Below are 25,282 nucleotides of genomic sequence, written 5' to 3' on the forward strand. Positions count from 1 at the left end.
CTAGAAAATTGATCTTAAGATCCTTGAGCATCCCCATAGGTTTGGCTATGGTACCATTTGCCATCTTTACAGAAGACATGAAGTCCACTAGTTTGGCAACATTCATTGGCGTTTTGCAGGGTGTAGGTCCTTGACTAGGAACTGGTGAGGATGGAATCTCATATTCCTCAATGGGATCAGGTATTTCTTCGTTAAACATCCTTTCCAACAAGAAGGGTGTATGCTCACTTTCTGATGTCCCATCCTCACTCCCTTCTTGGATGATACTAGATATGGCTAACGGTCTATGGTTCATGTGGGGTGGATGAACTTGCGTGGGGAACACTGTGTCATGAATTTTGACATGCATGGGTTCTGGTTCTAGTTTCCTTTGAGTCTCCTCCACTAAACCTCTTAGATGTTTCACCTGCTCAATCTCGTCTACTGGGTTTGGGTACGTCCCAATCTTCTTTTTACGATTCTTCCCTTTTTGCCCCTGCGGTTTATCTTGGGGGTCTTGGATTGGATTTGGAAACACTTGTGGTGTTTTCAGAGGCTCTTTATGGTTTTCTCTCATTCAGTTTTCATTTGGTCCCATGTTACGGTTTTCCTTGTCGGTCTTTCCCTTTGTGGTATTGGTTCTAGTCTCCATTGTCTCGACTGAATCTGAATCATCCTCGAGGTCATTCATATACACGGGGTCATCTCCTGTTCCTATGTTTGTTTTGGAACTTGGCTTCGAATTTTCCGTATTCTGCGACTTCTTCCTTCGTGTCTTCTTTTTCTTTGCTTGGATAACTGACGCGGTATCTCTCTCTTCGAGGATATGGCCTGGCCCTTGAAGCATGGACCGTGTAATCGCATAAGCGGGTGCAACGGGTGGTATTGGCGATGTCACACTAGCAATTTCGACCAAATTCAGGGGTGTGATTTTAGGCGCATTTGGGTTATAGGGGCATTGGGCAATCAAGTGATCTATGCCACAACGATTACATGTGAGTATTGGCATTGCATACGTGCTCCCTTGATTCATTTGCATCTGTGCAGCATTCTTTTGCAGCCTAATAGGACACTCCGCTACTCGATGTGGTCCACCACACTCGTAGCATTGAAGAGGTGGCCTCCTAGCCTGGGTGTTGATATTTTGACCTCTGGATGCGAGAGCAGCAGCTTGATAAACCGGCTTGACTTGCCCCCAACAATCTTCCATGTAGTATATAGGACACTCTTCCAATGTATCAAGTCCGTAGGCAATACTAGTGTCTATTTCCTCCTCACAGCCATCTGGATAAGCATTTGATGGCTCGCAACCCACTTGGTTCATAGGGGCGAATCTTGGATGCGGGGGCTGCGGTCCTAGCACAGGAGGTGGTAGCGGTGTAGCTTGTACAACATTTTGAGATCTAGGGACCATGTGTTGCGGTAGTTGCTCAACAAGTGGAGTAGGCATCAATACAGGAGCTCGAGGCGCATCCGTCCAGGCTACAGGTGGTCTATTTGCCATCATACGTTTGATCATTAAACAATCCTTAGCTTGGTGACCATACCTACCACATGCGTTGCAAGTTCCATTAAATTTTACTCTAAACGTAGGGCACTCACTAGTGCTATGTGGACCTAAGTAAATGGAACACCATTGTTGCTCCCTTCTTGGATACATGTGACTATTTTGAGGGGGTCGATTATCCTTAAGAGACTCTTGGATTGCCTTGGTGAGGTCTGTCAAGAATGTCTCAAATACCTTTGGCTCATTGGCAATGGGCTTTGCAGTCATGGGTTCATACTCAATGGCTTGTGAGCTAGTGGATCTCGTGTCAGTAGACACCCTCATGCCTGCTATCATCAAGTTGTCCTCTAATTGGATTGCATTGGCAGTGACATCTTCCCAGGTTGTGATACCTCTAATCAATAGTCCATTATAGATTCCTTCATTCCTCAACCCTCGAATGAATCGATCAAGCAGTTGGTTATTGTTGAAGCGCTCATTTACAGGGCAGCAAGAGTTTAAGTGCTTTAGACGACTAATGAAGTCCCTTACTGACTCTCCTTCCTTACGTTCGGCCTTCTGTAGCTGAGATGCTACACCCCAAAGCACACCTTCTTGTATGTACTCCTTTAGAAACAACCTTCGAAGGGTAGGGTAGATTGTTTTCTCGTCCACCCTTAGGGTCCTATACCAATCTCCAGCCTTCCCACTTAATGTCAAGCTTAAGGCATTGCACTTATGTAGTTCGTTGCGTTCCCCTAAGGAATCACATACTTGTTCAAGCACTTCAATGTGTTTCCTAGCATCTTCGTCCCCATTGAAATTTTGCGTGAGTTTGGCAATTTGTACTGCCTTACTTCTAGGCTCTCTATCAGATGCATGACGCATATTTTCCGCGATAGATCGACCTATGGTTTGAGCAAACGCTGCCAAGTCACCTATGTGAGGAGGCAGGGCCGGTAGAGGTACTCTTGGAATCATATGTGGGAGAGGGACGGGTACCGGTCTTGGCATATGTGTGGATGATGCAGGATATGGAACATAACCGGGCATAGGTCCACTCGGATAAGGGCTACGGAGCGGCACTCGAGGAGCATGAACAAGTGGTACTATTGGAGGTGTGGGGGCCATGTGTGCATAAGGGGCTAGAGGCACATATGGTCGAGGCCCCATATTAGGTACTACGACACTAGGTAGTGGCACTGCGCTAACCGTAGATGTCATCGGTACATTCTCTGTCAGGCTTATCCCTGGAGTGAGCACTGGGTTTTCCTTAATAGAGGGTTGAGCCAAGTTAGGGAAGCTAAAGTTTTCGCTCGGAGGCTCAGATTGCATAGAGACCCCAGGTGAAATGACGTAAGATGGGTCCATGGGGCTCATTAGAGGAGTCTCCATTTGTGATAGAGTAGGCTGTTGAGCCTTGCTCGTATCCAGAAATCTCATGGGGCCAGTTGAGAGTATATTTACCCCTCGGTTTTGCCTTTCTGATTGAATAATGCCATGGATAACATTACAGATCATTTTCTGTTGATCTTCGATGCTCGTGGCACTAGAGGTGGATTGTACAATCTCTATCCATCCTACATGGTAGGCGTGGCTAGAGTGTAGATCCGTCAACACCTCAGTGTGGAGGTCGTATGTCCAATGATCATTAAGGAACAATCCTTCTAGAGTCGACGTGTTAACGGTTTCTTGTGAGGTAGAAGCAATGTTGCTCCCCGTGGTTTTACTTGTCACCAACGATACTTCTAGAGGGAACTTCTTGGTAAGAAGTTGGTAGGATATCCACATGGACACTCTTTGGGGGTGTGGGGTCCACGTGCGATGTGAAAGGAGAGTCCACTTCCCCAACCCCTTCGTGTGCTTCATTTGCATCAGGTTCCGAGCGAGTAGCTCTACCTAATGTTTCCATGAAACGGCTAAACATACTAGTACTAGGCTGTGGAGCTTCGGGAGGTGCATGGCCTTCTCTCTTAGTGTTTTGGTTAGGGTATGCTTCCATGATTTCTGAGTCGGAGGAGGAATCACTAGCGGCTATTTTAGGGTCTTGGGTGGTGCTACCTTGTGTCCCCGCTGAGGGTCTAGAGCTTATCGTGGATGGGTAATGGGTGTCCGTATGAACAGATGCACCCTCAATATGCTCGTGTTCTAGCACCCGCCCAGAGCGTAAGTGCATGTGCTTTTGATACCCTAAGGTGTCAAAAAGCTGCTCTAGGAGGCATTTCACCGCCCGTTCGCTCGCGTTTTTATTTTCCGTTTTTTTTTTTTTTTTTAATTTCAGTTTTTTTTTTCAAAAAAATAAACTTTTTTTTTTCTTTTTTAAAATAATGCAGAAAACGCAGAAATTACAGAAAATTGGAACTTGACAGAAAATTTAACACAGAAAACGCAGAAAATTGCAGAAATTGAAAACGCCGAAATTGAAAATGCAGAAATTGCAGAAATTGAAAAAACGCAAGAAATGCAGAAAATTGAAAAAGCACAGACAATAGCAGAAATTGAAACTTGACAGAAAATGCAGAAAACGCAAAAAACAGAAATCTCCACACACTCCTTCCCTGCCTTTCCTATGATAGAAGTTGCACCACAAGGAAGCGTAAAGTGCTTAACCGAGCTTAGTGTAGGGCATATCCCCGGCAGCGGCGCCAAAAATGTGCGCTCCTTGCCGCACTGTCGAAGCAAGGGACTTGCCAATACACCGTGTGCGAGCCACAAACGGCTCCAAGCACACAACAAGCCTAAACTAGCAAGCTCAAGAGAACAAAGGGTGTGTCACTCACCGCTCTACGCTCGCCTTCATGGTGGATTCCTCGCCGCGATGAAGAAGAAGCTGCAGTCGTGCCACGCTCAACCGCTTCGCCGCCGTCGTGCCTTCGTAATGCTCGATCGCACACACACTCTCCCTCTCTCTCTCTCTCTCTCTCTCACACACACACACACACAAGAGGGGGTGAAGAAGAAGAAGATGGAGATGGAGATGGAGCAAGAGCACTCTTCTATTGCACAAATGAGAGAATGAGTAAAAATTAGGTTTAGTTGGCTTTTATAGGAGCTCACCCCATTCACACTTGGGCGCCCATGCTTAGCCAACTAACCCCTTGAATGTCCCAGTTAGAGTGCGCCTCTCATCGGCGATCACTCCTACCCTTTTCCTATTGGTCCGGCAAGCCCGGTACCTGACTCTAAATAATACATAATATGGTTACAGTGTCCGTCGTAGGCGATAGGGTGTCCGTGAGCCACGAGGGTTAACAACCATAAACTAGAGGACCAACCTCATTATCCACCATTTTATTCGTTGAGACATGTTAAAGGAGGTGTTTTTTTAGTACCCCGATGAAGGCAAGTTATATAGGGGGTACTGAACAGTGAACCCCCCGAGCTTGGTACATATCTTCAAACCATCCCAACTTCAAGATGTTTAAACTTTCTCACCATAGATCCAATTGATGAGTCATAAAGACAGGCTTGTAGAGCACTTCAATATTGTAGTTGTTACATAAACTTACATTTTTTGTCACTTCAAACATATCCACTTTTAGCATCAAGAACATAGTTTTGGGCCCTTTAAAGTTGGATCTTGCATACATTCAACATTGATCTTTCTCGTTACCGAGCCCTGATCACTTCTCGATAAACAAATAGGCTTCAATTAAGCCTAATCTACATCCTTTTGCTCTTTTTTCCATCGTCAAAGCAGAGCGGCATGACACCGTATGAGGTCATGATTTGATATGGGTGCTTGTAGATAGGCTGAATAAGCTTTGTAAGTCTATTCATTGTTTCAAACCTTGAGATTTGACTTAATTATTCTAGCTAAGCATGAACTTTGGTTACAACATCCACTATCTATCCTACAATTTTTACAATTGGCGATGTTGGTAGTAATATTTGTGGCAGAGGAGCTGGTGTAGGTTGGGTTATGGGTCTCAACAATCCTCAAAAAAGTGTCCTTTATTGCCACAATATTTAGCAATTACTATCCATTCTAAATGGTGGCCTATAGCCTTCTCTATTTTGGTATCCCCTTCTTGGATTTCCCTAATGTCCATTCTATATAGGTCCTCTCGTTTATGGTCCTATATTGTAGGCATTGACCTAATGAAGCAGTTTTCCCAAATATTTTCTCTTCTCTTATAGTATTCAAACCTCTAACATTTTGTAGGTGTGATCATTCACACAACATTACATACACCATTTGTCTTCTCTTAATGTGCTTCATTTAATTCCCTATGATCCCCAAATACTTGTAGTTGCTTCCTTAATTTAATAAATTATTCCTTCATGTTGTGTGTTTCTATTGAAATCTTTAGTACCTATTTGGTCTTCACCTTGCTCATGACATCATCCTTTGAACTATCTAAGTTGGAGTCATCTAAACGATTCAAGGTATCTGAGTCCCTCTTCTTTCCTTTGTTTTCTAACCTAAGTGCTCTTTTTACGACTTTTTTTTTTTCCAAGAAAAAGATCCTTCTATTAGTTAATGAAAACTGCCCATAGGGCTACATCCACCTCTACAAGAGAGGGCTACAACATGATGGGGAGACTCTCCCAATGAAAAAACATCATATATACAATGGGGCTAGATCAACAAATGGGAGGAGGGAAGAGCCACACAGGTGGACAGTAGTGCCATCTGAGCACCCCCTGGACCATGGTGTAGAAAGGCCCGGGATGCCAGAGTCGAAGGAAAGCCTCGCAGCCCTCCCGCATGCGGTCGGAGCTGCCCTGTAGTCCCTCAAGCTGTCCTCTGAGAGTATGGATCAGCTCTAGCCAAAAGTCACAAACAGTCTCTGCTGGTGGCACAGGGCGAGCCTCAAAGATGCGGAAACAACGGGCCTGCCAAATGAACCAAAGAGCTAGGCCGCTGATGAGCTCACAGCACTTCTCTCTCTCACTACACCACTCCCGTGGAGTAAGGTCTGTAGGAGGCTGGAGTGCAGGTCGCCCCCCCCGTATCACTATCATCCTGCTGGTGAAAGATAGCTCAAACTGTAGTGCCGGGCCCGTGATGGTGGACCAAGCCGCTGCCCCCCAAGTGTACTCGTAGCCACACCTGCTGGGCCGAGGGACAGTCCCAAAGACAGTGACCCTGACTCTCCACCAACTGGTCACAGGTTGTACATGCGGTCGAGAGACCATTATGCACAAGCCAGCTCCCTACTGCTGTGGCTCTATGTGCAACCAACCATTGGAACAAAGTGACGCGCCTCGGCTGTCTGGAGTCCCACAGCCTCTGCCAAAAAGCTGCCAAGAACTCAACTGTGAGACCCTCCTCCTGCCAATGACGTGCTGCAGCGGGGCGGGCCTCTCTCTGCGCTGCAAGTATATGACGTCCAAGCCGAACAATGTACTAAAAGAAAGGGACTCCTGGGCGGTCTGCAGATGAGAAGGGGTCCCTCCATAGCCACTCACCAGGGTCCCACTGTACTCGTGCCAGTGGACAACACTCTCAAGCCCATAGCCTCCAATGTCCTGTCTCGAGAGCTACTGGGTGAGGGTCTATGACGCAAGTCCTTCCACAGATGCCCACAACCCGGATCCTCTAGAAACAACACTCTACTACCTGCGGGGCCTCTACTGTAACTCGCTGTAATCGTCCCCCACCCTGAAGCTCAAAGAACACGGCTGGGACAGTCTCTGAACAAGCCCTGACAGAGATGAGAACCTCCAGTCGTGTGAAGGCTCCCATCCATCGGGGTGCTACTGGCTCGAGAGGCGTGAGCCACTCAGCTGGAACTGACTCTGAGATGTCTTGATACATGCTCTGAACCCCTCTCATGCCCTGTAGCTGGACACCCTGCACCTCCTCTGAAAAACCTGTGAACTCTAGCCAGTCACCTAGAGAGCGCGCTGGACCTGCTGCCATGGGACCCCATGACACATGAGGCCTACTCCCAACCAGGTGGCCTCTCTGAGTGCTAACCATGGGGTTCCAGACGAGGGGCTGTCGTAGGCTCTCCTCCGTGCATGTCGGTTGTCTATGCTCTAGGCCACGCCGTAAGAGCTCCCAAGAGCGAAGCAAACTCACATCGAATCGGTCCTCCAGTCTCCTGCTCAAACCAACTCAGCGCAACTCTGTAAAGATCCATCTGGTCGAAGGTTGCCAAGGGCCTCCTGACTGAGGCACCCTGGCACGAAGCCTCTGCAGCAAGAACTCTTTCCAGGGCTCCTCGCCTGGAAGAAGTCCTGTGACGACGAACTTCCCAAGAAGGGCTCTACTCTGCTGTGTTGGATCAATGATCCCAAGCCCTCCCTGAGAACAACGAAGTGTGATGACCAACGAAGCCACCTTGGCTCGAGCAACCTGAGTGTCGCGACCTGACCAAAGGAAGTTCCTGATCAGCCTCTCTACCTAGCTGATACAAGAACTCGAGAAGATCCAGAAAGAAGTGATGTACCACATAGTTGCCAACAACACCTGGTTGGAAACTACTACTCTACCAGCCAGCGAAAGTCGTGCTGAGCTACAGTGGAACAGCTTTCTCCTGATGGACAGGAGAAGAGGAGCAATCTGCTGCTCGGGGGACAAATCCAAACCAACCTGACAACCCAAGTATCGAACTGCAGTCCCTGGGGGAATCCACCTGAAACCCTCTCCTGGCATCCACTCTGGCACAGGAGCACTGCCAACCGAGAAAGCCACTGTCTTTCTCCAGTTGATCAATGCGCCCGATGCACAGTAGAAGGTCTCAAGAGCCTGCCCACACTTGTGTAAATTGGCCTCCTTGCCCTCTAAGTACAAGGCTGAGTCGTTGGCAAACTCAGCGTCCAGAAGCTCATCTCCTCGTATCGGGAGTGCTAAGCCCCTCAAACCAACCTGCTGTGACACCAAAAATCTGCTCATCGCCTCCGCATAGAACAGAAAGAGAAAGGGGGCAAGAGGACAACCCTGTCTGACCGATCGTGCGCTCTCGTCTACCTCCTGCCAAAAGCACCTGACTGTGAGTCTGTCTGTACAAAGCCCACACCCCTCTGATCCAAGCATCTGAAAAGCCCATCCTGCGAAGCGTGGCCTCTAGAAAGTCCCAGTCAACTCTGTCGTATGCCTTCTCAAAATCGAGAAGAAGAATCACAAGGTCCTCCCCACGGAGACGTGCCAGGGCAGAAGCCTCCCAGAAAGTGAAGATGTTGTCAAGGATACTGCGTTCCTTGACAAAACCTGTCTGAGTCCCATGTATAAGGCTCTCCAAAAGTGGCTGAATCCTCAAACTCAGAGCCTTGGCAAGAATTTTGTAGGCTGAGTTGAGGATGGTGATGGGGTGCCACTGTCGAATCTCATCCAAGGAGCCACCCTCCTTTGGAATGAGGTAAATCAGGCCCTCACTCATGCTATCCGGCATCACTCATGTGTGCAGAATGTACTGAAAGGCACTACAAATATCTGGGCCAAGCAAGTCCCAGAACTCCAAGAAGGAACTGGGAGTCAGCCCATCCTCACCTGGACAACTACCATGAGGAAGGGCCCTAAGAGCCGTGTGCAGCTCCTCAAGATGAAGAGGTATCTCCAGCCTCTGGCGCATCTCCTCAGTCACAAGACAAGGCATCTGCGCCCAAACCTGCTCCCTGCATGCATCCTGTCTCTCTGACTGGGGCGTAGCTGTCAGTAGCTCATGGTAAAAGTCAGTAGCAACTGCACGCATATTCTCAAGCTCACAAGCAACAGACCCATCGGGTCTCCTCAGCTGAGTGACCTTGTCATGCGAGTGCCGAGGTCCTACTGTCTCAAAAAAGGCACCTGTCACTCTGTCACCTACCTGAGTCCATTGAGATACCTGTCGGTTAAAGGAAAACTCATGGCGCCTCTCCTCTGTGCAAACAAGCTCCTGTCAAGCCTGCTGTAAGTGCTCCTCCAACCATGGACTGTCTGGATGCTGCTCCTGCATCCTCTGTAGTGAAGCAATGCCTCGTCTGAGACGCTGCTCCTCCTCTCTCGTTGCGGCCCGTCGAGCCAAAGACTCCTAGAGAAAAAAGTGGCTAAGCTGATCTAGGCCTAAGGCCACTCTGTCTGCCGGTAGAGCCTGGCTGTCCATGCCCTCTGTCCAAAGAGCCTCTACCCTCTCTCTGAGTGTTGTGTCTAACAAGACCTGCTCTGGGATGCGAAGCATCGTGCTCCCACTCCTCTGCCTTTCTGCCACTGTGAGGATCACTGGTGCATGGTCCGAGAAGGATGTCCCTGCCAGGATGCCCATTGATCCCCCCAAGTCACTGAAGTGGTCACTAGTGTAGAAGCGATCTATCCGCGATAGATTCACTCCTCTCCCTCTGCGGTCGGATCTAGAGAAGGAAAGACTCTCTGGAGACCTCACAAAGAGAATGTTGCCATGTATCCGAGACCCTCAAGGTCATACACAACCTCTCCCAAGCTGCTACTTCGACTCCATGCACAGTAGCATGGCTGCCTCCGATCCTGTCAGAAGGGTCCTCCAACATGTTGAAGTCCCCTCCTACACACCAATGGTCAACCTGTGGCAAAGACTCAACAATCTGTGACCAAAACTCTGCACGAGCACTCGCCACATTGGGCGCATAGATGTTCAGGAAGCCCACAAGGCCACCCTGAACCTGCAAAGTAATCCATTGAGCCCTGCCTGGCACAATAATCCCTCTGCCCACAATGGCCTGCTGCAATGAGTCCGCAATAGTCATACATACCCCACCCTGGATGCCTCCAGGTCCAAAAGTAGCTGACCAAAAGGAATCATAACGTCCACGCAAAATTTGACCACAGCGCCGGATGCGGCTCTTAGACAAATGGTGCTCCTGGAGCATAAGGAAATCAATCTCTCCTCCCACAAGGCAACGCTGAAGCTCCTGCCGCAATCGGCCCCGCTGTCGCTGAAAGTGGGGCCCACCTAATCCCTGCACGTTCCATGAGACGATCCTCATGGGGAGCGAGAGAGAATAGATGCTCCAGCAGCAGCAAGACAAGCTATCTTCGAGGCAGGCTTGGATGGGGAGTAATCCGCATCCGAACGTCCTCTAGATAGGCGAGCCTGCAGTGAGTTCCTGGCCCAAGCCCAAGCAGAGCGAGCCGAGCGTAAAGCAACCTCCTCTGTCCAGGAGTCCTCATGTATGTATACATAGCAAGGCAAACACTGTGTATCAGCAAAAAAGTACACCACAATGTGCCTACATCCTGCTGAGTCCGGGGGTGTCACCGCAAACTTGGCCAGTGGCCACAAAGTCTGCAACAAATCTGTAACTCCAAGTTCTCCCATGTGGTGAGAGAACTCGAGAACCTGTGTATGCAACCATCCCACCACTGAGTCGAGGGACCACTCTGTCTCGGTCCTACCGCAGAGAGGAAAGGAGAAACCAACTGTTGAGTCCAAGGCCTCTGTCCCCCTAGCGGCAAGGAACAGAGCGTGGACTCTGAAGAAGGCTGCCTCGTGGTCTGCTGCGGAATCGTCGAGAAAGCGAGTGAATCCGTAATCGAAGAAGTCCCAGCGGAGTCGGAGGTCAATGCTCGTCAGACCACGAGGGATAGCTGCAAGGGAAGATTTCTGAATCTGCAAAGGGGGCTGCAAGAAGGGCTGACCCTCTCTCGCTAGGCGACTCGTGGCAAAAGCACTGCCAAGAGATCTCCTAGCCGCCGGCGAGGGACCAGTCTCCTGAGTCGACTGTGGTACTGAAGCAGGAGGAGGGGCTTGCTGCCACCCCTTCTCCGCTGGAGCCCCAAGCTCGGAGGGTGGCTCAGAATCTGTGCGGTGTGTCGCTGGCTGAGGCTGCGGCCCAGCCTTGGTAGGCTGGGGCTGAGGCTGAGGTGCAGGTCGTGGTCTCCTCCGTGGACATGCCTTCGCTAGGTGGCCCATCTGTCTGCAAATGAAGCACTCGTTCTGAAGACCCGAGTACTCCACACTCTGCCTAAACCAACCCCCACTCACCCGAGGCAAAAGGATGACCTTCGGGAGCGTGTGGGTATCTCTGACCAAAACTCGAACTGAAGGGATGCCAGCCGCCTTGGCAGCTACTGATGCTGCCGTACGAGGTGTCTCCAAAACAGTCCCGATGGCAGAGCGAATCCTGGAGAGCAGTGGAAGGTACTCCCTCCCTAAACCCGGAAAGCAGACTGAGATGGGGATGTCTTCCTCCTCTACGAGCACATCCAATGTCGGGTCAAAACCGTGTCGCCACTGTCGAAAGGCACGTGATGCTCGGATAGCCAGTGGACTCATAGCTATGACCTTGGAGGCCATCTCGGAAGTCTCGAACTCAATCTGGTAGTACCCCCGTCCGAGGATCTCGACATCCAAAATCTTGCCCACCTCTGCGAGAAGGCGGGCCTGGAGAAGGTCACGCAGTTCTCCTCTGCTGGGTCGGGTGCCGAGAATCTTGCAAATGACCAAGGTCGCCTGCAGACGCTCTACCTCATCGGCTAGGCTCACTTGCTCTGTCAGTGAGAGAGAAAGTCGAATGGTGGGCTCAGCGGTGTCGAGCGAGGGGGCTTCGGAGGAGTCCCTCTGAGGTGGAGCATGAGCCTCCATTAGTGTCTACTGCTCTGAAGGAGAAGGGCGGACGAGAAGGCCAACGCTTGAGAGCTCGGCAAGGAGAAACCAAATGAGAATCCATTGCCAGGCAATTCAAACGAGGCCTTCGGAGGAGGGGGGGGGGGGGCGCGGGGGGCGTGGGGATAAGGGGCTGGAGCGGCGAGGCAACGAGCAGCGAACAACAGGGGGGGCAGCGGACGGGGCTGCACTCTGGCTGGGCTGCGCGCAGGCTGGGTGTAAGCTCAGCAGCGCGCGTGGACAGACAGCGTGGGTAGGGGCAGCGCGCAACAGCGGCAGCGCGAGGGCGAGGGCGAAGGGGGGGCTATGGCGCGGGGGAGCAGGAGGAGGCGGGGGGGAGAGGGGAACGCGCAGGAGAAGCAGCGAGCATTGTTGGTAGACTTTTTACCACTTCTTAGAATCTCTTTGTTGGTTTTGTAATTTATGCCTTTTCCTTCACTAAATCTCCATGTAGAAGAGTTTCCTCAAGTTATTGTCATTTGGTGGAGTGGCCTCCTATGGTCTTCATCATTTTTCTCATCCTTGAACCTAAAGAGGAGATCTTTTGCCAAAATTTTAAATATGGACACGATCTAAGTTTGGTACCTATAGTACCACCTTTGAGATTTTTCCACAAGAATTTACTGAAGATAATCATGATAGTCTTCTATGTTGATATTCCTCATTCCTTAGTGTTCAAAAGCATGATTATATACCTTAGAGTCACTACTCCTTAAACTCTAGCATCTTGAGTTTTATGTACATAGGTATCCCTTATCTGTGTGGCCTCTACACTTTCCTCCTCTATTTAGTCTAGCTGAGGTGGATTGCCTCCTCCTCCTGAATAACTTCTTGATACACCTCTTGATCCCTCTAGACTTTTTTATTTTCTTGATCCACCATCCCCCAATTGTTAACTTAAACAACTTCAACAATAGCTAGCAATTGCAACACATATCTTACTAGAATGTCCCTTTGCTAATGAAGTTTGTAATTAGTCCCCAACGGTAGGATCACCAAATGTTGACACCAAGTCGTGTACATGGAGTCAACTCTAAACCTATGCAGCCTTGGGAATGGGATAAATTCAAGTGATCCAAGCCTCCAATGGTCACAATTAACTACCAATGGGTAAGAGTATGTAGTGCTTCAAGACTAAGATAGACCATAGAGTAGATCATAAAGCACCTTGAGAGAGAAAAGACAAAGCAAGTAGAGGAGATAAAAAAAGTGAGACAACAAAGATTATATATTATTTATCAAGCACAAATAATCACTATCTTCACATGTATATGCTATCCATAGACGTGATGAATAGAGCTTCATTCCCTTGTCCCCCCTCATAATCAAGGGTCTCATGAATAGCACATGTTGAGATTGACATCTCAACACTCCCTAGAAATGTCAAACACTTGCAATTTTCACCTTCCTACATCCAAGTGTGGCTTCTTGGGAGACTAATTAAAGGAACTCACCACTTTGCATAACTCAAACCTAGACATAAGATAGTCAAGTAGATCAAGCTACCCATAATCTTCTTATACATGGTAACATTCTCAATCACTTGACCTACACCATTCCTCAACTTCAAAGTTTGATCCAAGGACATTGAGATAGGCTTACCATCATCCATATCATAAATTTTTTACATGTTCAAAGCATATTGCATTTGTGATAGCCATACACCCTCTTCTATGTGAATAATCTCAATGACCCAAAAGTAACACAATCTCCCAAATATTTAATCTCAAATTCTTGCATAAGTAGGTCTTGAGTACTAGCACCAAGAAATTTTCCCTCAACCCTTCATGAAGTATCTACATCAAGATGGTCTTTTCTTGTAGACATTACTACCACATCTATAATGTGATTTAGATTCTCAATGATGCTAGTGGAAGCGTCTAAGCATAGAAAACAATAATAAGATAAAACCAGTGATAGAAAAGACATTAAAAGATTCAATTTTGGCTTTCTTAATACATAGGAAAAGAGAGCTGTTACAAAGCCATGCTTTAGCAAAAATACCAAAAATGGGAATAGGCTGCAAAGCAAAAATATGGAAACTAAGTTTGGAATCTCTTTCTGACTCTAGTTGCAATAGCACCGTTGCTTCCAACATCTTTGGAAATATATTTTCTTGCATCTTTCTTTGCCATGTCCTTTGATGTCTTTGTTGACCCTTCCACGTTCTCCATAGGCTTTCTAGCAGTCTTATCTATAGGGAACGAGCAAAATGGAGTATGATTGAACTTTTAATAGTATTATCTATCTAAAGGATAAAATGGAACCAAAATTACCACCTATCATCTTTATCTTTCTTTCCCTTTGCATCATCCATATGGTCTACAAGATGGAAGGATTGGTGTTTAGGGCTTCAACAACATTGGTTTTTTCTGATGAAGGATCATCTTTGGATTTATCTTCCTTGTCAATATCATCTTTGTCTAACACACCTTTCTTCTCAACATGTACATGCACCTTCAAAATTGTTATTTACAATTACCATAGTCTTTTGTTGCATCCTTTACTACCACATCTATTAGTGATTTAGATAATCATTGAGGTTAGTGGCAGCATTTGAGCATAGAAAACAATAATCAGACAAAAAGCAGTGATATTCAAGACGTAAAAAAATTGAATTATGGCTTTCATAACACATAGAAAATGGGGAACTGTTACAAAGACAAAAAGGGTGAGACATGCTTTAGGAAACATGCCAAAAATGGGTTCTGACTCTGGTTGCTATAGCACCTTTTCTTCCAACATCTTTGGAAATATTTTCTCTTTCATATTTCTCCACGTGGTCTTTTGATATATTTATTGGCCCTTCTCCATCCTTTGTAGGATATCTGGCACACTCATTTGTAAGAAACAAGCAACAATGAACATGAATTAACTTTAAACGATATTATCTACCTTATGAACAAAACAAAACCATCTTTGTTTAGCACACCGTCCTTCTCACCTTGTAGTCTCCATCTTTTTTATAGGCTCAGACTCTGTATTCATGACAAGTATCAAGGAATTAAGGACATTGCCTCAAGTTACATGTGCCTACAACATGACAGTTGTAGCTACCAAGATAGCACTAAAATCTACGAGTATTATGCAGGTAGCTATCAATGCTATCCTAGAAGCTACCAATCATATCTTGGTAGCTACCAATGCTACCCAAGATGACACTAGTATCTACCAGCACTATCCTAGTATCAATCACGCTAACAATGGTGGTTAATAGAAGGATGGCCTTCCTTTATTCTCAAGTTCCATTGATGACACCCTACTCCGTTCCACAAGGTAGAGTTACAAAAAACAGAAGAGAGGAAGTCCTCTATCCATCATGTTTGTGGTTATAAGGGTCATACACCACAAGCCAGGTCGATAAATCAAGAATAGGTGCACCTCTTTTGATTTGGCTCAAAATTTGACCAAAGTTTGTAAGCACACTCTAGGAAACATGTACAAACATACTATGACCAGGGTTTCAACACGTACAAACATCCTACGCCCAAGGTCTCATATGTTTTCAATTTCTAGCACTTTCCAAATTGGAGTGCCTATTTTGTTTTGGGTTAAAATTTGACAAGACTTATATCACCTATAGCTCTTTTCTTGATGAAGGCATTTATGCTTTTAGAAATGAATCTGGATATGATTTTGTCAATTTTGCTACTACCAAACAAATAGTAATGCAATTTCAGACACAATGCTTAGATTATCTTATAACCTAGAATTCCAAATGAGTCCAAACTTTGTGAGCACACTCTAGAAAACATGTACAATCACCCTATACCTCAAGTTTTTAAAAAAATCTATTTTTGGATACTTTAGTTCTTTTTCAAAAGCTTCCTCTAGATCACTCTAGAGTAGTCAACCTTTACTTTCTTGTAGCACATAGTTGGGGAGTGGTTTCTACCAGCTGTGTCATGATAGGTATATCAGATTTGGGTTAGTGTTGGATGTTTGAGGCTTGTCGATAAGCCCCAGGGCATTCACTAAGTAAAATTATATCACGTACGATCACCAAAGTGGAATTTAATTACCCCTTATACCCCTCCTATACACATAAATCTCTAAATTTACAAGAAATTTAAATCCCTTCTGTTGAACGCACAAGCTATGTTACATATACTTTTGTGAACACCCCAGGGGGATAAGCCTGAGAGATTTACACTAAGTCAAGGTTTGATTTGTCAATGTTTATGTTATTTTCTAGATTCTTTTTTCTTTTCAATTTTCAATAGTAGTCGGGTAAGTAAAAACTCTTAGAATTGCATATGTGCTTGAAAAAATTGAAGTTGACAAATCTGACACTTAATTTCAAAATTAAAATCAATAGTACACTCCATACATCACTAGAAACATATGCATGTGAAAACAACATAACCACCAAAACTTTCATTAGTTTACTGCAGTCCTCTATAAAATTTGTGATAAAACCCATACTTCACATCCAAACTCAGTGAAACTCAATTGAGGGGCCACTCAATTTCAAAACTAAGCTCACTAATACACCTTCAAAATACTCAAAGACCTTTTGAAGTCTATAAGCACAGTGAAACTCAAGCGGAAGGTATATTTTCACTAGTAAAAGCCAAGTACACCAAAGAAGTAGAAAAAGCCCCCAAGATTGGACATTTCAAAATAGAGGTTGTGAGCGGGTTGGAAACACACACAATGCCTCTATAATTACCTGACACACACTCTTGAGATGATACACACACACACTATGGGGCACCACTCAGCTTACACAACCCACCTAGCCGAGACAAGGAACACACCAATGGAGCAGAGAGACTATCCATTTGCCCACTCAACACAGGGACACACACACGCACCCCCAAAAAAATTAGCTCAAAAGAGGAATATTTCTAATGTTTAGATACAATTGAGCTTGGGCCAACACCAATGGGGCAAGTAGCTCACACAATCTGGATGAAATATGCTAGATACAATCACAAATTTGAACAGAGGCTTCGCTCCCAGGAGAAACTTACACAGCCAAAATAGCAGAAAAAAGTGAGGAATTTGGCAAAATGGAAAGCACCATTGCATCCGGAACAGAAAAAAATCCCAGTCTACAATATCAAAGTGCTCAAATTCGACCTCAGATGAGCAGTTTATGACCAAAACAAGCTCCAAAAACAGCAAAACTTGAGTTGCGGTTGTTCCTCCTCTTCTCTCCACATTTTTTTTTGTTTTTTCTCAGGTTTTGCAATGTCCACACTTCACTTTATCCCTTGGGAACCTTTGACCTTTTGATTGACCTCAAACGGACCCCGAACATGCCAAAAAGTGGCCACGTAGTGCGTTTTTGTTACCCTTCTACATCCATCCGCACACCTGGCACTCAAATTTTTCCAATAATGCATCCCGAAATCATGTGAAGTGTCCCCCAAGTATAGTCCTCATGATGACCTTTTTGCATAATTGATCACAAGAAAACACTCCCGTTGTGTCCTCGCTTACTACGTGCAAGTATTGACCCCATTCGACCTCCTGACACCACTCGATGCCACTTGACACACTTGCTTACCTCATGGCGTTGCCCCGCTAATAGCTTCCTTGAGAACTTTTACTCTCCACCAACTCCTCATTATTGTAGAAAAAACACACTGATACTGGTGACGATGAAAATCGATGCACTATGTACACGTTGTCCTACTTGTACACATGTGGGCCCAACGTAACCGCCTGGCTCTGGAAAATGGGAAATCCTTTATTTGATGCACCATGCATGTGTATGTTCATATGTGCAATCACTTCTTCCAAAAAAACTCCTAACATAATTTGCCCATCCCCTAGCCTGCTAGAGCATTCATGCTCAGCAGCAACACTAGTAGATGCTCATTCCACCTAGATCAAAAGGCCAAAGGCATATCGTTTGAATCTCAACAAGCATCATAGCACCACACATATATTTGTCACCAATCAACCAAAATGAACCATAGTCATATCCAAATAACAAATCCACCATTTTTGGAGCTCCAAAAGCATAAATATTGCATACCACATTCAACCCAACCGATTGACAACTCAAGTGACTCATCACCTGGCATCTTGGCTTCACCGGCCATAGAAAAAAACTGCAAATCATGCACCCTAGTAGCTAAAATCATTGTGTGAAGGTAAAGTTATTGACATCCAAGAGTATCCCCATGGCACACATATCCCTACAATAGGCATCCATATCTCTGAGTTCCTTGTCACTGCACTCATATATGCAAAACCCCTTCTCATCATCATAAGCATACTCATCATCACACATAACTATGTCATAATCATGGTTGTCACCACTATCCATAGCTTCTAGCATGGATTCATCAGTCTCTAAGGGTACACGTCCCTGCTCTAAACCACTATCAAGCTCACAAATTGGTTCAATCACTTCACATGCATCAAAATATGGCTTCGAAACAGGCTCCACATCCAACAAATCCACAAAATGGCTCTCAAGCTTTCCCTATTCCCTAATTTCCAAGGAGCTAGTATCCAAAGATATGTGCTCATCGTCAATAACCTCAACCTCACACTCACACTCACACAGGAAATCACAAGGTACACATGTAGCCAATGCATCCTCTTTAATACTTTTCAATCCTGTATCCAAATCATCACTCACCTCTTTAGGCTCTTCCATAAACCTGTCAACCTACAAGACCTCTTTACGCCTCACAATAGACCTTGGGAAGAAATAAGAAACATCATATGTGGATAGGCTACTTTTCACCTTCTTAGGCTTAACCTCATCTTGCATGTCAAATCCATCTTGCACATGCGTACATGTACTGATACCATGCTCCTGAAGACGCTTAATCTTCCATTCCTTGTGCTTTGCAATGCGAACCGCATCTTCAAAAGACTTTGGCATCTTCAACTCAACCTCGAACCAGAACCAAGGTGACAAACCATCAACAAAAGAAATTTTCTTCAATGAACAAGGGGGGGTCTCATCCTTAAGATCAACACACCAACGAGTTCATAAATCTGTAAAAGCTTGTATATAGGTATCAACACCTTGACAAGAACCTTGCTTAAGAGCATTGAGCTCATTCCATACTGCATATGTATCTTCAAAACCCTGGAAACTCTCTAAAAAAGCTTCTATAAGCTTTTCAAGACTCAAATCATGAGAAGAAGCCACTGCTTCTTTAGCTTCCAAATCCATGAACCAAATGTTATGGAATTGATATTTTATTATTTATTGCAGCTGTGACAGGTGGAAAAGACTGGACCGAACTAGGCCTATGAGAATGGAAATATATATATATTAACATTTTATTATTCAAGTGCTCTTTTATGAGCTTTGGCCATTTATGACCGGCCGGCCAGTTTGTACTCACATTTGACCATTCAAGAAATCTATAAAACAAATACGTGCAAGAGGGAAATGGTCGCTCTTGCACGGGGGGAGATTGCACACAGTGTCCGCGTTGTTCTTCTCTCCTCTCTTCTCTTCTCTTTCGCCGTGCCGATGTAGCACTCCGCTCTAGGAGGGCTCGCGACCTTTTCGTTTGTAGCAGTGGTATCAGAGCCCACCAGCCTACACTCCAGAGATTGAAGATTCAGATAACCAAAAGCTAAGTGCTCTTGTTTTCTTCTGATTTTCAAAATATATAATTCTATGTCCTTGTTTTATATTATCTTTTTCATACAAATTTGACGTTAATCCTTCATTAATTTATAATTAGTGAAAGATCTGAATAAGATAATAGAAATGATAAATTTTTACTGCAAGCAAAGTTTACATAATATTAGCGTGTGTGTGTATATATACATATATATCTTAATATTAATAAGCATGATAGATATGGTCATACGATTTGTATAGGAGACGGAGAAGAAGAGCTGTTGTCGATAAATTTTAATACTTTGGGAACAATCTAGGAGTTGTAGAGGGTGAAGCATTCGAGCAATTTTTCTCATTAGTTGTAGAAGGACCTCGGCGAATTTCCAAAAGAGACGGAGCCACCATCTCAACGGGCACCAAGCGTCGAGTTTGCAGGAGTGGATAGCATGGAAGGAGTGTCCACACCCAATGATCGATTTCAACACCCACGGAAGTCGGCAAAAGAAACCGCCACCAAGTGTTGGCTTGGGCGCAACCTACCTGACTTGCATGTTACTTGGCAGTGCCATCAACAGAAATGGCCGCACTAACAACTATTATCATGTTTGAGTGGAAGCTTCGAACACGAACGGATCTTTATGAGGATCAACCATTGGTGCATGGCAACACACCATCCATGAGTGCATTCCGATGCAGATTGTGGTGTCTCCACACACATGCCCTCACCCTCTGTTGTTGTGGCTCTAATTACAGAGCACTCAGACGCAGCTTGTACAAGTGCTTCTTTTCCCTACCCCCCGTTAGGAGCATGCAAACCAGTTGTCTCAATAATTTTTTACACGCAGGCATTAAAGACCTACGGAACTCTCTCTCTGTCTTCAGTCGCCGCCACACACTTCCTACCTAACTCTAGCACCCACCATACACACACACAAAAACGTGATTGAACTATCTCTCTCTCCCAATGCCTCTCAGACTCTCTGTCTCTCTCCCAGCCACTAACAGGCGGCCCACCTGCAACAACGTGAAATCTCTCTCTCTATTTCTCTCTCTCTTCGTCATTAGTGACTGACGACGCCCTGCCATGCACCCACCCAACTGCCTCTTTTTTTCACGACCATGCAACATATCAGCAAACCATAGTAGTTATCCCTCTCTCTCTTTTTGACCGCTCCCGTGCGGCAATGGCCGTCTGCCAACCCACACACACACATAACTGATCGATGATCATTTCTCTCTTCGGCTCAACTACAACTCTCTCTCTCTCTCTGGTCAAATAACAACCACCTTCCACTCATCTTTCTCTCCAGTCTCGTTCACCCAAAAGGCCTGCACACCACTCAAAACTCTCTCTCCATGATGAGCACACTGCAGCGCCTTCACCTTTTCTCTCTATTGAGCACCCACACCAAGGTTGATTCCTACCTTCTCGTCCCCAGACTGGAAGCTTCGACACTGCGCTCACCTTTCCCAAACTTATCAACCTTTGCTAACGAGCTGGAGGTTCATCGAGCTTGCCCAGAGGTCATTGCACGTAGGTGATACTCTCTCGCGGAAGTTCTCCTTGAGGTATCTGCCAGTGCACTTGATGACATGAGTGTCCTTCATGGTGAGGGAAGAGTCAAAGAAATTCTGGGCAGGCCTTCGCAGGCTCAAGAGGTTGGCCGATTACAGGTTGCAAAGGAGCTGAATGCTACGGAAGAGTGGGGAGTGCCAGTTGAAGAGGGTGGCTATAGAGGGCGCAGACCTGAGGGGGTGCATGAGATGCTCCTACACCTTCCAATAATTATGAGCATCAGTGAAGTGCTCAGGCAGGAGCTGTGAAATTGTTTTCAAGGTATCAAAATAGGTTACAGATAAAAATTGCTTCTATAAAGTAAACAGTTACAGTGCTGATGTGGAAAAGATGTAAGCAAAGAGAAGAATGGGCCATGAGCCATATAAGGAAGTCACACTGAAGGCTTGAAAACACAAGACGGAGCTTTGCATACTCCAAGCCATTTTAACCGACCTCACTGAACACCTCCTCGACCGCCCATCCACCGACGAAACCACCACACTCGTGTGGACACTCTCTAGCTCAAACCTAATTTTTTTAATTGATGTAATAAGCCTACATTGGCGGCACTCACACTTTCGTTTTTCATAGCTCTTCACTGTAGAATTTTATTAATCTTGCAATGTCGGTCTTATTTTTAGATCATCAGATTTTAATTATTGTCTATCTTCCACACTGCTCCTGGCACAATCACAACACCTTATTTAAAACAGTAGGTGCAATCTATGTATGTTCGCATTTCACACAATATCATGACCATTGTGCACATACAAATAACCTAAAAATGTATAGATTGGCATCCCTACTTTTGCAAAATCGTGTTCTTCTCCCCAAAATTTCTACCACATTTACATCGCTCAAATCTGACGTACTACACTTAGTATACTGAATATCCCTTTATCTTGGACCACGTGTCGTTGCCTCTACTCGTATCCCTCCCCCTTTAACCTCCCCTCTCTTACAATTACATTGGCACTACACCCGATCACCAACTACAATCTGGCTAGATAATACTATCCACAAATCTAACTATGGTGAGGCCCATTAACGAATCATACAAATTTTTAGTAGGTAACAACACAAATTTAGCTAGCCAATATTTAGACCACAATGCTGGAAACACAAAAAATCAAGATTCATAAAGTAAACTTAAGCTCTAAGCTATGTATAACTCCCATATCCTCAGTGGATTCTATCACACTATTTGCAAAAATTTAATTTTACTTCTAAATCTTTAGATATTTATAGCAAGACTTGCATGAGTTTGGGTACGTAGCAGAGTATTTAACCTTTGTGATTCCTAGCAATGCTATTTGCATTTTATTTTAAGTTGGTTAATATTAACACATGTTAGTTCATGCTCATACTACTACTGCCAGCTTGCTCGATGACCCCTTTTCGCAACTTCATCTAATTGTAACGTGGCTATATTGCATGTTGTTTTTGCGATTCCTTCTATCGACCGCGGTTTCAAATGTCCCGCATTCTTCACTAGGGACTTGAAATTTGTAGGACTTACCAAATTGTAAAGATTTTATGGCTTTCTCTCCTCTTTGAATGGCTCATTATTTAATTTGCAGTAGCACTGCTCAACCCCCATACCTTTATTCGGTTTATCGTAATTTGAAGGAAATTAAAATTATTTGTCTTGCTTGACTTTGATCAAATGATTTTTATCAAAATCTTCACTTGTTTTTGTTACATTTCTCTAACTCATTTAAGGATTCACAAAAACCAATGCATACCATAATGCGAGGACATCAAATAAGTCATCTTTTAACTTTTTTTCTTGCAAAATTCATTCTTACGGCTTCCGTACTAATCTTCTCACCATACTTTATCGAGTTTTATGATACCCCCTACTATGTTATCGATCCAATATCTATCCTCACCTAAACCTTACTACCTCCTGCTTGATTATACTAACTCTGTCATACAAGATTGTGCCAAGCTCCTAGTTATGTTTACTGATAGCATTCCCAGAGACAACACAACTCTCTCGATACGCATAATCAAGTAGCCACTTGGGACCTACAGGTATGTACCTCGAATACATCACTCCTCTTTTCTTTGCATTGTATTTGTCTCTGCATTGTATTTAAGCTGAATACTCAAACATTGCAAATATTATGCCCTCTAATTGAATTCAAAGGAATTTTTGTGAGATAATTTTGTTGAGATGCTTTGTCAGTAAGCTATGCAGCTACTCCTGTGAGTAACAATACTCTGGGCTAGTGCACAACAATTTGTAAGTGCTTTGATATACTACACTGTGATGTCAACAACATAGTAAATATTTTTTTTTCCCCTTTATGTCTTGCCTAGTCCATTGGTCACACACACACATATTCGTCGATTTAAGCAGCACATTGAAAGTTCCAGATTCATGATTTTTAAACAATACCAAATGCAGATTCGCCAATTTAGGCAGCATTAATGCAGATTCGTCGATCTAGGCAACACACTTTATTGATGTAGACTCGCCGGATGAGGCAACACCGATCACAAAATCATGCTGCAGTGGCTGGCCACCAATGTAACTGGTATGATTTTGTTACCTGGGTACATAATGAAAATGATTTGGATTTGGACTTATATTGTTGAATTGGAATTTGATGGGATTTGGTATCTGATGATTATTTTATCACGGCAGTGTTTATGTAATGAGACTCGACATTATGAGATTGATGATGAGTGTGACAATGATATCCTGATTCATTGGGGTATGACATATACTACTTATTCTAGTGGTATGGGACACTAGAATAGGTAGTATGTGGATGACGACAGGCATAAGCAATGTTGACTAATTTTATGGATTTTTATTTTACTATTTAATCCTGATTTCTATTCATTGTTTCTGAAAAGTATTGTTTGCAAATTTTTATCTTCGCAACTGAGGACAGTTGCTTTCCAACAGAGAGGTATGTTATGGAATTGATATTTTATTATTTATTGTAGCTGTGACAGGTGGAAAAGACTGGACCGAGCTAGGCCTATGCGAATGGAAATATATATATATTGTCCATTTTATTATTCAAGTGCTCTTTTATGATCTTTGGCCATTTATGACCGGCCGGCCAGTTTGTACTCACATTTTACCATTCAAGAAATCTATAAAACAAAGACGTGCAAGAGGGAAATGGTCACTCTTGCACGGGGGGAGATTGCACCCAGTGGCCGCGTTGTTCTTCTCTCCTCTCTTCTCTTCTCTTTCGCCGTGCCGACGTAGCACTCTGCTCTAGGAGGGCTTGCGACGTTTCCGTCTGTAGCACTAAACACGGGCCTCATCTTTCAAAAGGAGTCCAAAAAGCCTCAACATATTCTCCTCATCACACATATTGTTGCTTATGCATGCCACCTCTACTTGCTCTAAAAATTCTTCCACATCTTCATCACTTCTTCCATGAAATTTTGGATAAGACAAATCCATGGCTTCCCAAGTTTTGATGCTCTGAGAACCCCTTCTAACACAAGTGCAAGAACCCAAAACTTTTTATTGACTCAATCCCCAGAAACTTCAATGGAGCTCAAGCTTTAGAAAAGGATGAACACATGCACATGAAATGAGTTTTCATAGTTAATCATCGGAATTACAACAGGGAAAGGAGATTCAAGTATCTCTCTTAATCTTCTTGGCCCAAACATAAAAACTATGCGCTACTGGTAAAAAATATTCTTGTCCACATGAAAATTTATCTGGATTCTTTGTGCAAAATGAAAAAGAGTGAACTGAGGTCCATCGTGATTATCCATTAAAGCCAACCATGCATCTCTCAAGAAGGCACACCTAACTTATTCTCTGATTTTGCCAGAATTTCAGTAGCATAATAAGAACCCAAAATATATTGTATATGTATGCATAACCTGCCAACAATGGAACCCGAGCATCAAGTAGGAAACACTAGTACATAGCCTATGAGAAGGTCACAAAAAGGGTTCTCCAGCCACCTGTATCACCAAAAGGATCTCAGATTTGATAATCCCCCAGGTCAATAAAATCTCACACCACGACTCTCTCATGGAGGCTTATGCAAATCTTGTATAGTCAAGTCTCATAAATGACTATCTTCCACACCAACTCTTAGAAATGGCTGGGACTGCCAAATAGAACCAAGTATGGTTCCACAAAGGAGTATCCACAAGTAACATACAATATCAGACAATGCGCTCAAATAGGTGCCAAAAAATGCATATCCACA

At 44.7% G+C, this 25,282-nt stretch overlaps 1 protein-coding gene across 1 annotated transcript; it reads left to right on the forward strand.

Moving 5' to 3' along the window:
- The first annotated feature begins 20,941 nt into the window (after positions 1-20,941).
- LOC147460417 (uncharacterized) lies at positions 20,942-21,640 on the forward strand. Its single transcript, XM_086498476.1, has one exon. It carries the CDS (start codon positions 21,116-21,118, stop codon positions 21,344-21,346), a length of 231 nt encoding a protein of 76 aa, XP_086354602.1. The 5' UTR covers positions 20,942-21,115; the 3' UTR covers positions 21,347-21,640.
- The last annotated feature ends 3,642 nt before the right edge of the window (positions 21,641-25,282 follow it).

The sequence above is a fragment of the Adiantum capillus-veneris genome, chromosome 3 (genome assembly GCF_014529385.1).
Source record: "Adiantum capillus-veneris isolate H3 chromosome 3, ASM1452938v2, whole genome shotgun sequence".
NCBI classification, from domain to species: Eukaryota; Viridiplantae; Streptophyta; class Polypodiopsida; order Polypodiales; family Pteridaceae; genus Adiantum; species Adiantum capillus-veneris.

Excerpts from the sequence above, each read along its gene's own strand:
- LOC147460417 (XM_086498476.1), top strand. The coding sequence starts at position 21,116 with ATGAGTGTCCTTCATGGTGAGGGAAGAGTCAAAGAAATTCTGGGCAGG.